General features: G+C 36.0%; 1 protein-coding gene across 1 annotated transcript in view; it reads right to left on the bottom strand.

Annotated features, from left to right (window-relative positions):
• The window catches only part of SPTLC1 (serine palmitoyltransferase long chain base subunit 1), a 64234-nt gene that overhangs the window by 14514 nt on the left and 34839 nt on the right, over positions 1 to 14881 (bottom strand). The window contains exons 7-9 of the mRNA XM_060101263.1: positions 9148 to 9277; positions 5434 to 5523; positions 174 to 281 (exon numbers count right to left, since the gene is read on the bottom strand). Coding sequence (XP_059957246.1) covers positions 174 to 281; positions 5434 to 5523; positions 9148 to 9277 — 328 coding nt within the window. The remainder of the gene's footprint in view (positions 1 to 173; positions 282 to 5433; positions 5524 to 9147; positions 9278 to 14881) is intronic.

Here is a 14881-nt window from a genome sequence, read left to right as displayed (position 1 = left end):
AGGGACCCTGGTCTGGCTGACCCAATCCTCTGTGGGCTCAGTGAAGTGACAGACACCAAAGCTAAACCCTGCACATCGATGAGGAACACTGTCTTGTGCCCATGAAACCTGCCCAGCCAGACGGAAGTGCATGGTTACTATACGAGGGAATGTTCCAAAAAAGGAGAGCTTACATCGATTCCAAAGTGTTCAGTGACTCCTCGGCCATGCTCCCCCAGGACTCCAAATGAAAGGCTTTCCTCCAGAAAGATCCTTGCTTTATATTTGTATTTTAACTTAACCTAAGTGGTAAATAAACACAACTTTAAAATACTGAAAATTCATAAAATTCATATTTGTGAATCTGCCTACTTGCTAAAATTTATTTGTAACCTTCAAATCAATACTTAGGGCATATCTGCAGGGTGGTGAAAAACTTTAAGTCACCTGAAATGCACCTTCCCATCTGAGTTAACAGGCTACTGCTTCAGCTTATACTGCAAACAAGTGTCCTTTTCACATTCTGTTTACTGCCAAATTTTTCGCATTCTGTGCTCTTCTTTGTGATTTTGTTGTTTAAAATGGACCCCAAGCACAGTGCTGAAGTTTGGCCTAGAGTCCCTAAGTGCAAGAAGGCTGTGATGTGCCTTATGGAAAAAATGTGTGTGTTACATAAGCTTCATTCAGGCCTGAGTTATAGTACTGTTGGCTGTGAGTTCAATATGAATAAATCAACGATATATATTAAATAATGTGTCTTTAAACAGAAACACATATAAAACAACGTTACGTATTGAGTGACTGATGAAAATGTTGTGACTAGAGGCTTGAAGAAAACTAACTCTGTATTTGCCCTAGGAGCAAAAGTTCAGTATTTGGTAATTCAGTATCTGCAGCAGGTTTATAGTACATAAATATATATATATATACACACACACACACATACACACACACACTTTATAGAACATAACTACAATGAATAATGAAAAATAACTGTACTTTAGATGCTCTAAAATGATTCAATTTAACTCAGTAATACAGACAGCACAATGCCAATTTTTAAAGAAGGAACTGTTAAGACATTATGAGTACAGACATGTAATCTATCTGTTAAATACTGGTCTGATTATACATAAAAACTCCTAGGGAAATGTTGTAAATATTCTTCCCTCAGAGGCACTGTTCCAATTTAGATTCATTTTTTTAATCCAGAAAAAGTTTTCATTAATATGTTTTTTAATTTTTTTTTCCCCCTTTGCTTTCTGGCTTATAAGAAAGTCCTTTCCCAACTAAGGTTTAGATGCATATTTATCTATATGTTCTTCTAATTATTTCATAAATTTTTTGGTTTATACATTGGGAGGCTGAACATATGTACAGATTTTTCCCCCTAGTGTTTAATTGATTTACCCCTTTATGATATGTATGTGATAAGTTTCACAGCTGAATTAAAATACAGTGATTATCAACCACTAAATTTTTATATATATAACATGAAAAGTTGGGCTCGTAAATCTTTCCATGACTCATGTAATCTTCTCTTGTGCCAGAATCATAATTTTAATTATTAAATGTTTAATTACTATGATTTTTTCCACTGAAACTATAGAAATAATGCACAGAAATATGTAAGATGGGTTTATGTCTCATATCATGAGTCTGATAATTTATTTTTTAACCATCAGGATCTTACAGGCTAATGTTGTGAATCAACATCAAATTGGGAGAGGGGTCCTCACTGGGTTTTTAGCTGAATTTTCATTAACAATGAACAAACTAATTTGGGGAGAATTACATCTTCTCAATACTGATTCTTTCCCATCCATTAATATGAGGTATTATATGAGTGAGATAGTTTCTAAAAACCATGTTTTAGAAAATATTTAATAATATTATCACAGTACTGGAACACAAATAGACAAGTAAAACAAAACAGGAATCCTTTTGTCAAACCCTAATTTGTATCCTCTAATTTTACACACTCAGTACTTTAGGTACTTGATCTGTTCCTACACTTTACATTTTGTTTCATTGGCTGTATATTTGCCCATCAGTACTGCTTTATTATTGTACCCCGTAACATACAATTCTAGTATCTTGTGGCTGACTATCTCTCCTACATTATTCTATCAGTCTTTGACACTCACAAAAGGAAGGAGAGGAAAACAAATCATCTCTTTCATTGACATTTAGGATGTACCTAGATTTCCTCAAGAAATAATGAAAAACTAAAAAAATAAGATATGAAACCTTTATTTTGAATCCCTATTCAATTGATGGACTCATAGATTCAGATTTTAATGGTCAAATGTAATGGTGGTTTATTACAGGAAAATCAGTGTAATACATCATATTAATAGAATGAAGGATAACCACATGATTAACTCAACTGGTGCAGAAGAAGCACCTGACAAAACCCAAATCTCTCATGAGAGAAGCATTCAACAAATAAGAAATAGGAGGGAACTTCCTCAACTTGATAAAGGGCATTTATGGAAAACCCACAGCTAAAATCATACTCAATGGTGATGGCCTGAAAGCTTTCCCCTTAAAGAGCAGGAATGACACAAGGACACTCACTCTTGTCACTTCTAGTCAGCACTGTACTGGAAGTTCTAGCCAGAGCAATCAGGCAAGAAAAAAAAAGAAAAGCATCCATCCTTGGAAAGGAAGAAGCAAAACTAGCTCTATTCACAGATGACATGATCTTATATACAGAATAAGATCCACAAAAATACTGTTTCAGCTAATAAACAAGTTCAGCAAAAGTTGAACAATGCAAGATCAATACACAAAAGTCATCTGTATTTCTATAATTAGTAGTGAACAATCCAAAAAGGAAATTAAGAAAACAATTCCATCTATAATAGCATCAAAAAGAATAAAATACTTAGGAATAAATTTAACCAAAGAGGTACAAGACTTTACAGTAAAAACCACAAACAATACTGAAAGAAACTGAAGAAAACTGAAATAAATGGAAATACATTCCTTGTTCATCAATGAGAAGACTTAGTATCATTACGACGGCAGTACTTCCCAGAGCAATCTAAATATTCACTATAATCCCTATAAAAAATCTCAATGTCATTTTTTACAGAAATGGAAAAGCTGATCCTAACATTCAAATGGAATTTCAAGGGACGCCAAATAACCAAAATAATCTTGAAAAAGAACAAAAATGGAGAACTCACGTCTTGATTTCAAAGTTTACCACAAAGCTACACGAATTAAGTACTTAAGCATGGTATTGGCATAAGGCTAGACATATAGACAAATGGAATAGAACTGAGAGTCCAGAAATAAACCCATATACCTACAGTCAATTGACTTTGACAAGGGTGCCAAGATCATTCAATGGGAAAACAACAGTTTCTTCAACAAATGGTACAGGGACAAATGGATAACCACATGCAAAAGAATGAAGCTGAATCCCTCTCTCACAGAATATATAAAAATTAAGTCAAAGTGGATCAAGGACCTAAAATAAGAGCTAAAACTATAAAAATCTCAGAAGAAAACAGACGGGTGTATCTTCATACCCTGGATTTGGCAATGTATTTCTTAGATATGACACTAAAAGCACAAGCAACAACAAAAAACTAGATAAATTGGACTTTGCCAATATTAAAAACTTTCATGCATCAAAGGACACTATCAAAGAAATGAAAAGACAACCTATAGAATGAGAGAAAATATTTTCAAATCACATACCTGATAAGGGTCTAGTACCCAGAATACATAAAGAACTTTACAAAAAGATAACCCAGTTTAAAAATGGACAAAGGACTTCTACAGACATTTCTCCAAAGATATACAAATGGCCAACACAAGAAAAGTGGCTCAACATTATTAGCCATTTACAAAATGCAAATATACTTCACACCTACTAGAATGGCAAAAATTAAAAAAAAAAAAGTATACATTGGTAAGGATGTGGAGAAACTGGAACCCTCCTCCATTGCTGGTGGGAATGTAAAATGGTACAAGCCACTGTGGAAAACAGTATGGCAGTTCCTCAATAAGTTAAAAATAGAATTACCACATGATCCAGCAATTACGTTGCTACATACACGAAAGAGTTGAAAACAGGGATTCAAACAAATACTTGTACATGAATGTTCACAGCAGCACTATTCACAAATGCCAAAAGGTGAAGCAATCCAAATATCTGTTAACAAAAAAACCAAAACGTGATATACCCACACAATGGAATATTACTTAGCTTTAAAAAGGAATGAAGCGAAGAGTAGCCCCTGCTTGCCCAAACTAGAGAAAGCCCGCGCACAGCAACGAAGACCCAACGCAGCCAAAAATAAATAAATTAAAAGAAAAAAAGAAAAAAAAAGAGGAATGAAGTACTGATAAATGATGCCACAAATTGGATAAATGATGAAAACATTATAAGTGAGTGAAGCCATAGTCATATATTATATGATTCCATTTATCAGAAATACCCAGAATAGGTAAATCCATATAGACAGAAAGCAGACTGGTGGGGGCTAGGGGCAAGGAAAAATGCGGAGTGATTGCTTAATGGGTACTGGGTCTTCTCTGGGAGTGACAAAAAGGTTTTACAACTAGCTAGTTGATGAGTGCACAACACTGCGCACGTACTAAATGCCACTGAACTCTACACTCTAAAATGCCTAGTTTTATGTTATGTGAATTTCACCTAAAAAAAAAAAATCTCAATAGCCATGGTTTCTAAAGACAGTCTACTGTATCCCCTTTTAAAAAGCTGAGTTTTAAAAAGTACATATTATATGATTTCATTTATATGAAATTCTACAAAAAGCAAAACTACAGAACAGAAAGCAGATTAACAGTGGCTTGCGGCCAGGAATGGGGTACTGATTACAAAGGGGCATGAGGGACTTCTGGAGTGACAGAAATGTTCTATATCTTGACTGTGGTGGTGGTGATAGGGGAGTATACATCTGTCAAAACTTATCAAACTATACACTTAAAGTGAGTATATTTTATTATGTGTCAATTATACCTCAATAAAGTTGGTTTTATAAAACTCAGTCTTTTTTTTTTTTTTTTTTTTTTTTGCGGTACGCGGGCCTCTCACTGTTGTGGCCTCTCCCGTTGCGGAGCACAGGCAGGCTCCGGACGCGCAGGCTCAGTGGCCATGGCTCATGGGCCTAGCCACTCCATGGCACGTGGGATCTTCCCGGACCGGGGCACGAACCCGTGTCCCCTGCATCGGCAGGCGGACTCTCAACCACTGCGCCACCAGGGAAGCCCCTAAAACTCAGTCTTGATTACTCTCTAAAGGTCAGGGTTCGCATTTAATGTTAATCTACTTCCCTAGTATGATCAGAATGTGCTTATGATACCTATTAAGCAAAGCAATGCAGACATTATACATTAAAAATGGTCATAAACAAAAGGCCTAAGTGCCAAATAGTCTGAATAGTAAAATAATAAATAAACATGGTTGCTCACCAATTCTGGAAGAGGGCAAATAGTTCCAGTATTCATATACAACCCTTCGACTACAATGAAACGTCGAGTTACACGAGCCTTGCGAGGATTCTTTAAAAGAAAAAAAAAAATAGAAGTTTTAAATTTCAGTGACTCCAAATACAAAATCTGTTATGTGCTCTCTAGCACCTTCGCCCTACAAGATTTATTCACCATGATAAATCAACAAATAGATAGTCAAACTAAATTAATTTCAAGCTCAAGGTGTGAGATCCTGTTATTTTGGGATGAAAAACAGTGCTTTCTTCTCTCAGATATGTTTTCCGGTCACACAGTCAACTAGGAGGCCTCACACACAAACACAAACTGTTTAGACACTGAGAATACTAAAACACAAACAAAACCCTCCAAGCCCAGAATGACTGGGAAGGGACCCAAGGGAACTTTCTGGGGGAGATGGGGACGTTTTATGTCATGATGGGGGCCATGATACCTGGGCTACACGGGTATAACCACTGGTCAAAACTGTATAACTAGGACTAATGTATTTCAAGGCCTGTAAATTTTACCTAAAATAAAAAGAACTCTAATGATGATGACAATCATCATCATCACAGAGATTGAGTGGGGAGTTAGGTGAAGGTTCAGATGATAGAAGAATGGCAGAATACTGAAAACAAAGCTGGGAGAAGGGTACAGGGGGCTTCATTATACTACTGTTTCCTTTGAATGTGCCAGAAATTTTCCTAATAAAAAGTTAAAAAACAGACAAACCCTGATCTCCCTTATTTACCAAAAAACAGATGAAACCTTTTTCCTTCCTTACTCCTCACTACTGGTTCAAGTAAAACTGGACTATGACCTCACCCAGTGATGTTCCAAGGTGGTGCAGTAGAGGGACTCTTTCAAGTAACACACACTTTCCCACACCCCACTGATGTCATATCACTAATAAACCACTCCCACTGCTGAATTTGTAGATGTTTCAGGTACACTGCACTGAAAAAATGCCACAGACAGAGTTTGCCGCCACCTTTCTACTCAAAGGTTTCTTGCCTCTAAGCTTCTAATGAACAACTAGAAGCTCAAATATCAGAGCTATTCTTTAAGGGGTATTTTAGAACCCACAGCTGTATGTAATGCTCAAAAAAGTGTCGGCTGAAGCGCGCAAAAGTTTACATCATTCTTGGTCATCTTCACTCTGTCACTAACTCAAACCTGAAGGCTGTGGGTCTGCTGGGAGGTCACAGCTGAGGACATGGGGGCATCCCGCCTCTCCCTGACTTTAAAAAACAAAGTATCTTTCTTATGATCTTAAAATACTCAATGAAGGAATATTTTATTTTTGGAATATTCTTGGGAAATGGAAAAGTACAAAAAAGAATTTAACAGATGAGCTCGTTACACCACACACTGGTAACTTTTTCTTGTAAATACTTATCTTTGTAAATTACCTTGTTCAAATCAGGATTTTACTGCAATCGTTCTAGGACGTGAGGTTTTAAAATATTATGTTGTGAACATTTTCACATTATTTAATATGATTTAAACCATGATTTTAATGGAGATTTAATATTCCACCTTGTAGATATACCGTAAATTATTTAACTGCTCCCACAGTGTTGGATTTAGGTTGTTTCCCTCATTTTGTTTTTTTACATCACGTGAATACCCTTCAATCTTTGACACCATTTCTGATTCTCTTCTAGAGATAGCACTCCAGAGGGTATGGATGTTTAAGAATCCCAGAATATACCTGCCCATTTACCCTCTAGAAAGGCTGTGCCAACTGAAGCTCTCCTCAGAGTTTTTGGAAGACCCTTTGTATCCTCACATACATCAGTGTGGCACTGATTATTACCATAAAAAGTTTTCCCTAATTGGACAGGCAAAAACTCTTATCCTAATTTCTGTAATTGTTAGTGAGGTCAGACTATTTTCTATTTGCTCAGTTATCTGCATTTCTTCTATGAACTGCTGTTTTTATCAACTGTCTTTTTTTTTTAAGAAGGATTAATATGGGATAAAAGAACTCTATAAGAAAAGGAATGAAAAAACATATGAACCCCATTAGTTGGGAAACTGACAAAAAGAGTTTGATCCAAACTCAGATTATTTAACTTACTTTCAAAGGAAATATAAGCATCTAAGTACAAAATACTAAAAAAATTAACATTTATTATTTTTGTGAAAACAAAATTAAAAAAGAATTATTTCTAAAAACCAAAATGTAAAGTAATTTAGAAAGCCTACTCTTGGCAGGAATATGTGGTATAAATTAACTAGTAAAAAGGTAAAAACTATAAAATGGAAATAAATTTTAAGATAACTTTATTTCTTGTTATTCATTAAAAAAAAAGTTCCACAGATTATAAATCTTACACAACACACACACAGAACTTGAATATGTTGTCTTCCAAATTTGTACAATGCTAACTTGGCGAAATAACTCTACAGCAGAATGGTTCATTGGTCACACTTTCTAAGGCAGTGTTTTTCAATACGGTAGCATTCCATTACTGAATCAGAAAAGGGACATCTTTTTACAATCTGTAGAAAGAATTCATCGGTGGAATGGTCTCAATTTTAAGATTTTCCCTATAGATTTTTGTAAATTGTGTAATTATAAAACACTGTCTATAGCACACCTAGCATAAAATAGCAGAAGTCTACGCATATTCATCACAAGAATGTGTATAATCATGAAGTGATGCTCTTAGGCTATCACCTCAACAAAGATGATAGAATCCAAAAGGAATAATGCAAATATCTGGAAAAATGGAAATTAACACAAAATTAAGGATGTGATGAGCATTTTTATTAGTTACTCTAGTAACGGACGAGTTTCACGGGGAAAGTCCACTTGAAAGTGGTGTCTGAGACAAAGGATGTGGTGAACGGGTTCCCAGTACAATCCACACATGGTGGTTCCTGATGTAGAACCACAGACCACAGAACTACCTTCTCTGTTCATGTTGTCAGGGGCAAATAAATGCTAATTCTAACAGTGATGCTTTGAACATGTTTCCTCTGTTCCACTCTCTATCAGAACAACAAGGAGCAAGTTCCACCTGCCTAATTCCCTCCCTGTCCCAAGGGACTACACAGGTGCTTGAGAAGAAGTGTAAATAGGTTGCAAGGTAGAAGGAAACCATGCTTGAGGCAGCTGCTTCCCACAGGGAGCAGCTGCTCAGAGATCTGGGATGAGGTTGGGGTAGGGAGAAAGCGTCTTCACTTTGTTCATAAATTCATAAATTAAGATCTGCCGTCATAGTTTCTTCCAGTGAATTGATACATGATTTACTCTGATATGAATAAGCCTATTTTGAATTCACTAGATACATCTTGTTAATGCCCTAATGAGTTCTGTTGTTACTTCTGTAGAGTTGAGTGTACATCCCTCCACCCCCAAAATGCATGCTGTTTTTCTTTCTCTCTTTTAGAAAGCTGCCTAGATAACCTTCCCCCAAATTTGCCATATATAATTATGGCAATGATGAGGCAATTACTATCAGGCTTGACTCTCTAATCTGAGGTACATTTAATAAGCAGAAACACCCTTATTTAATGTCCAAATGTGATCCACAGGCAAGTTTTCATGACAAATTACCATTTCACTTATAATTTAGCTGGTCAGAAAGTACAAAAGAACTGTGTAATTTTCTTCAAAAGAATCATACCTTTTAAAAAATTTTATTTTATTTTTATTTATTTTTATTTTTTTAAGAATCATACCTTTTGATCTTCAATTTCTTGTTCTTTCAATAGTCGCTCCAGGTCATCCATATCATTATGGTTAAATAGCTTAATGTCACTACGTGATGCCTGTAATCCCTTCTGAATAGCAAAGCAGGCAGCTTTATCTCTGCAAGGAAGAGAGACCCACCAAACTGGGGTTTAAGGGGTCTTGTCAACATTCTCAGAAAAGGAATGCTTGCTTTTGTAAGCTGACCAACATCCACTTGTTAAACTGAACATGGCAAATAAATAAAACATGTTTGAACATTAATACATTATTGTTTGCACTTCACTCTGCAAGCCTTTCCACATAACTACCACACTGATTCTGTTCCAGGAAGCAAACTCTTGCCATATTTTGACCTCTGAGAAATCAGCATGCATCTTACTATATGGATGGCATATTAGTTTATTCAAAGTACTTTTCTCTTTCTGAAAAATAAATGAAACATTGGTGTATCTCACCATCAGTGGCATCTCTGATTTGACTGGCCACCACTCTGCCATTACTTTGCCATCAAAAGGAATACTGGGTTACTGACTCTACATAACCCAGGGGAGAACTCTGAGTCATGCAGATTAATTTTCAGTAAGATCTCCTAAACTGAGTTAATGGGGGGCAGGATATATTTCTTAAATTAAGTGTATTATTTAAAAGTACATGCAACACTTCTACTTCTGAGAAAATAGGCATATTTTCCCTGTTTTTCTCACTGGGTACAACCAAAAATCCTGGACGTCATGTATAAGACAAACATAAGATGACGCTGAAAAATGGAGAGAAAAGGCAAACCAGCGAGGGACCTGAGAAATGACATGAAACAAGTTCCTGGATTTTCCTAACTTAGAGCTGATGCAGCTGGGAAACTGGAAATGCCAACAGGCAGAGACAGAAAAGCTCTGACGAAAGTCTGCTCTCTGTAGCCAAAGGGACAGGAAAGCGGGCAGCCCAGCAAATGTCTCTACTGCAGCCAAACCACAGAAAAACCTGGGCCTGTCCCCTCCACACTAGCAAAGGCTGAGAGGGAGACCCAGACTCTAGCCCTCACAAGGCCATACCAAGGCTCCCCAATACCCCTGTGGGAGCTGTCAGAGAAGGGAGCCAGAACTTGTATCTCTGCTGGGTAGTAACAAGCGGCTCCCACTGTGGTGTTAGTGAAGACCATGTGGAGAGACCTAACTTCCAATCCCCTGCAGGGAGAGACACTTTCCCCTGCCTATGCTTAGGCTGTGTCAGGGGAGGCTCAGAGAAGAGCAGGACTCTCACCAACAACCAGAAGAAATGAAAATAACCCCACCTCAGTGTCAGTGGAGGCCCCGTGGGGACCCTGGACTTGTACTTCCACCTGACAGTAATGAGGCAGCTGTGCCCCCCTGCCCTTGTTGGGAGACTGTCAGAGAAAGCCAATTAAAACACAAAGTTTAAATAAAGCATAAACTATAACAGCATAAGATGAAACTGTTCATGTTTCACTTGTCATACCAAGAACCAGAAAATATCAAACAATGAAAAAAAAAACAAAAAACAAAAAAAACCAATCAACAAATGCCAGTACTAAGATGACAGAGCTGTCAGGATGATCTGATAATGACTTTAAAACAGTCATGATAAAAATGCTTCATGAGTAATTATGAACATGCTTGAAACAAATGAAAAAACAGGAAGCTGCAGCAAAGAAAAGGAAGATACAAAGAAGAATCCTGTGGGGATATTAGAACTAAAAAGCAAAAGAGTCAAAAGAAAAAGCATAGTGGATGAAGTCAGCAGCAGAATGGAGACAGGAAAGAATCAGTGAGCTAAAAGATGTTAACAGTGGAAATCAAGTCAATGTAAATCGCAGAGAGAAAGTAGACTAGAAAGAAAAGAACAGTCTCAGGGACCTGTGAGACTACAATAAAATATGCAACATTCAAGTCTGTGGAGTTCTAAAGAAGAGAATGAGGGTGGGACTAAAAAGGTACTTAAAGAAATAATGGCTGAAAACCTATAGATTAAAGAATAGGCTTAAAACTATAGATTAAAGAAGCTGAGCAAAATTCTTGCAGGTAAACCCAAACAAGTAAATGCCAATATAATTACAGTCAAACTTCTGAAAGCTAATGACAAAGAAAAAAATCTTGAAATCAGCACAAGAAAAATGACACCTTACATGTAAGAGAAAAGCAATTTGAGTGACAGTAGATTTCTCATCAGAAATCATTAACACCAGAAAAAAGTGTCCCAATGTATTTCAAATGCTGAAAAAAAAGACCTGGCAACCAAGAATCCAAAACTAGCAAAAATATCCTTTAGGAATGAGGGGGAGAAGACATTCTCATATGAAAAAAACTAAGAGACTCTGTCCCAAGCTGACTTCCCCTAAAGGAATGGTTAGAGAAAGCTCTCCACACAGAAAAAATAAATAAATAAAAGAATCTTAGATTATCCGGAAGGAAGAAAGAACACTGTAAAAAGTATGAACAAACACACTAGGCTTTTCTTCCCCTCTTGAGTTTTCTAAGTTATTTTGGATGGTTGAAGTAAAAATTGTAACACTATCTGATGCGGTTCTCAAAGTGTTTACAGGAAATACTTAAAACAACTGTATTATAAATAAGGAGAGTAAGGGGATGTAAAGGAAGATAAAAGATTCTATAACTGAACTGGTAAAATAACACCAGTAGAATGTGATAACTTATGCATACATATAACATCATACTTAGAGCAATGACTAAAAAACTATACAAAGAGAAACACTCGAAAACAAATAAATAAAATAAATGAGATAAATAAAAATGGAACTCCAAAACTCATTCAATTAACCCTGAGAAAGGCAGGAAAAAGAAAAAAGAAAACAAAAAACAGAGAGAATAAGAAACAAAAAATAAAAATTGGGAGATTTAAGATCCCATATATCAATAATTACATTAAATGTTAATGGCTAAAATATACAATTTAAAGACAGAGAGTGGCAGATTGGATTAAACATGCTGTCTACAAGAAATTCACTTCAAATGTAATGAGATGTAATGAGATGGGTAGTAAGGGAATGTGTGTGTGTATACATGTAGTTATATATATATATATATAGTTATATATATGTATGTATGTATGTATATATATGTATGTATGTTATATACAATAATATAGGTAGTACGGGTATACATATATATTACATACAATAAACACATAAATGCAAACATTCAAAAGGGAAAGCAGAGTGCCTATGTTAAAATCTGATAAAGTAGACTTTGGTACAAAGAAAATTACCAGAGACAGAGAAAGATGTTATATAATGATAAAAAGAATCAATCAATTAACCAGGAAAACTTATCCTAAATATGCACCAAAAAACAGAGCTACAAAAGACACAAAAACCGATAAAAGTGTAAGAAGAAATTGACAAATTACAACAACTGACGGAACTACCAAACAGAAAATCAGCAAGGATATAGAAGAACTCAATAACACCATCAACTAGGAAGATCTAATTGTCATTTATAGAAGACTCCATTCAGCAGAATATATTTTTTTCTATTTAATGATAATGACAAAAAAAGTTTTTTTTCCTCAAAAGGTAAATAAAGTTTCATATGTAAATTGCTTTTTGTCTCACTAAAACTTTTATATAAGTATACCTTAGGAAGTCGACACGTAAAACTAGCGCTCTCTTAGTGGATTAAAGGATAGCAGTGGCAAATGAACGTTTTGAATGTTTTTTTTGGTTTTTAATTTGCATATCAGTGACTTAAAAAAAATAATGGTCAGTGTAACGTTTGATCATTGAATACTATAATATGAAAAACAGAAATGTATAAAGAAGGAAATTAATCACATGTGTCCTATCATGGAGTAATACCTTCTCACTGGTGTCCTCACGTGGCCTTTTCTCTGTATTTACCAGAATTTTTTTTTTTTTTTGTGGTACGTGGGCTTCCCACTGCCGCGGCCTCTCTCGTTGTGGAGCACAGGCTCCGGACGCGCAGGCCCAGCGGCCATGGCTCACGGGCCCAGCTGCTCCGCGGCACGTGGGACCCTCCCGGACCCGGGCACGAACCCGTGTCCCCTGCATCGGCAGGCAGACTCCCAACCACTTGCGCCACCAGGGAAGCCCCAGAATATTCTTTTTTAAGTGACTGTGGAACATATTCCAAGATAGACCACATCATGAGCCATAAAACAAACTGTAACAAATTAAAAATTTCCAAACGCTTGGAAACTAAATAACACACTTCTACATAAGTCATGGGTCAAAGAGAAAGTCTAAAGAGAAATAAAATACAAAAATGAACTAAACAAAAATGAAAATAAACACATCAAAATTTGTGGAACACAACTATAGCAGTGATGACAGGGAAATTCATAGCACTACTACATTAGAAATGAGGAAAAGTCTCAAATCAGTAATTGAAGTTCTCACCTCAAGAACCTAGACAGAGGAAACTAAACTGCAAATGAGCAGAAGGCAGGAAATAATACCAGAAATCAGTAGAAATGAAAACAAAAATACAATGTAGAAAAATCTATGAAACAAGGAGCTGATTCTTTGAAAAGATCAACAAAATTGACAAATCTCTAGCAAAAATGACAAAAAAGAGAGTAGACAGAAATTACCAGTTAGGAAGGAAACAGGGATCTGCAGACATTAGAAGGATAATAAGGGACTATCACAAACAATGCTACACACACGAATTTGACGATTTAGAGGAAATGGACCAACTCCTTGAAAAACACAAACTACCTCAACTCACTCAATATTTGAATAGCCTTACAAGTACTAAGGAAATTAAATTCATAGTTAAAATACCTCCAAAAAAAAAAAAAAAAAAAGACTCCAGGTCCAGCTGTTTTTACTGGAGAATTCTACCAAACATTTAAAGAATTAACAACAGTTTTATACAGTTTCTCCAGAAAATAAAAGAGGGAACACTTTCAAACTGACTTTATGAAGTATTACCCTGATGCCAAGACCAAAGTCTAAAAACAGTAAGTATGGTAGCATCAGGGAAATATAGACTAAAACTACAATGAGATATCTGTACACACCTATCAGAATGGCTTAAAAAAAACCCAAAAAAGTGACAACATCAAATGCTCCTGAGGATGCTGGAGAAACTAGATCACTTATACACTGTTGATGGAAATGTAAAATAATACAGCCACTCTGGAAAAGTTTGGCAATTTCTTAAAAAACTTAATGCACAATACTTTATGACCAGCAACTGCATTCCTTGGCATATATCCCAAAGAAATGAAAACTTATGTTCACAGAAAAACCTATACATGAATATTTACAGCACCTTTACTTGTAATAGCCCCAAACCAGAAACAACTCTGATATCCTAAATAGGTGAATGATTCAACAAACTGTGGTGTATCCATACCATGGAATATGACTCAGCAATCAAAAGGCACAAACTCTTGATTCACATAACAACCCTGGAGAATCTCCAAATAATTAATGCTGAATGAGAAAAGCCAATCCTCAAATGTTTCACCTACCGTATGATTACATTTGTACAACAATCTTGAAATGATGAAATTATAGAAATGGAGAATAGATTAGTGGCTGCCAGGGGTTAAAGAGTGGGTAGGGTAGAAGGGATATGGGTGTGGCAACAAGAGGGATTATCTTGACTTTATCAATGTCAACATCCCACTTTTGAAACTGTATTACAGTTTTGTAAGAGGTGACCATTGGGGAAGACTGGGTAAAGGGCACATAAAATCTCTGTATTATTTCTTACAAGT

Source organism: Mesoplodon densirostris, chromosome 6, assembly GCF_025265405.1.
Source record: "Mesoplodon densirostris isolate mMesDen1 chromosome 6, mMesDen1 primary haplotype, whole genome shotgun sequence".
Lineage (NCBI taxonomy): Eukaryota > Metazoa > Chordata > Mammalia > Artiodactyla > Ziphiidae > Mesoplodon > Mesoplodon densirostris.
The sequence above is the reverse complement of the archived record's forward strand: the minus strand, read 5'-3'. Positions and strand labels throughout refer to the sequence as shown.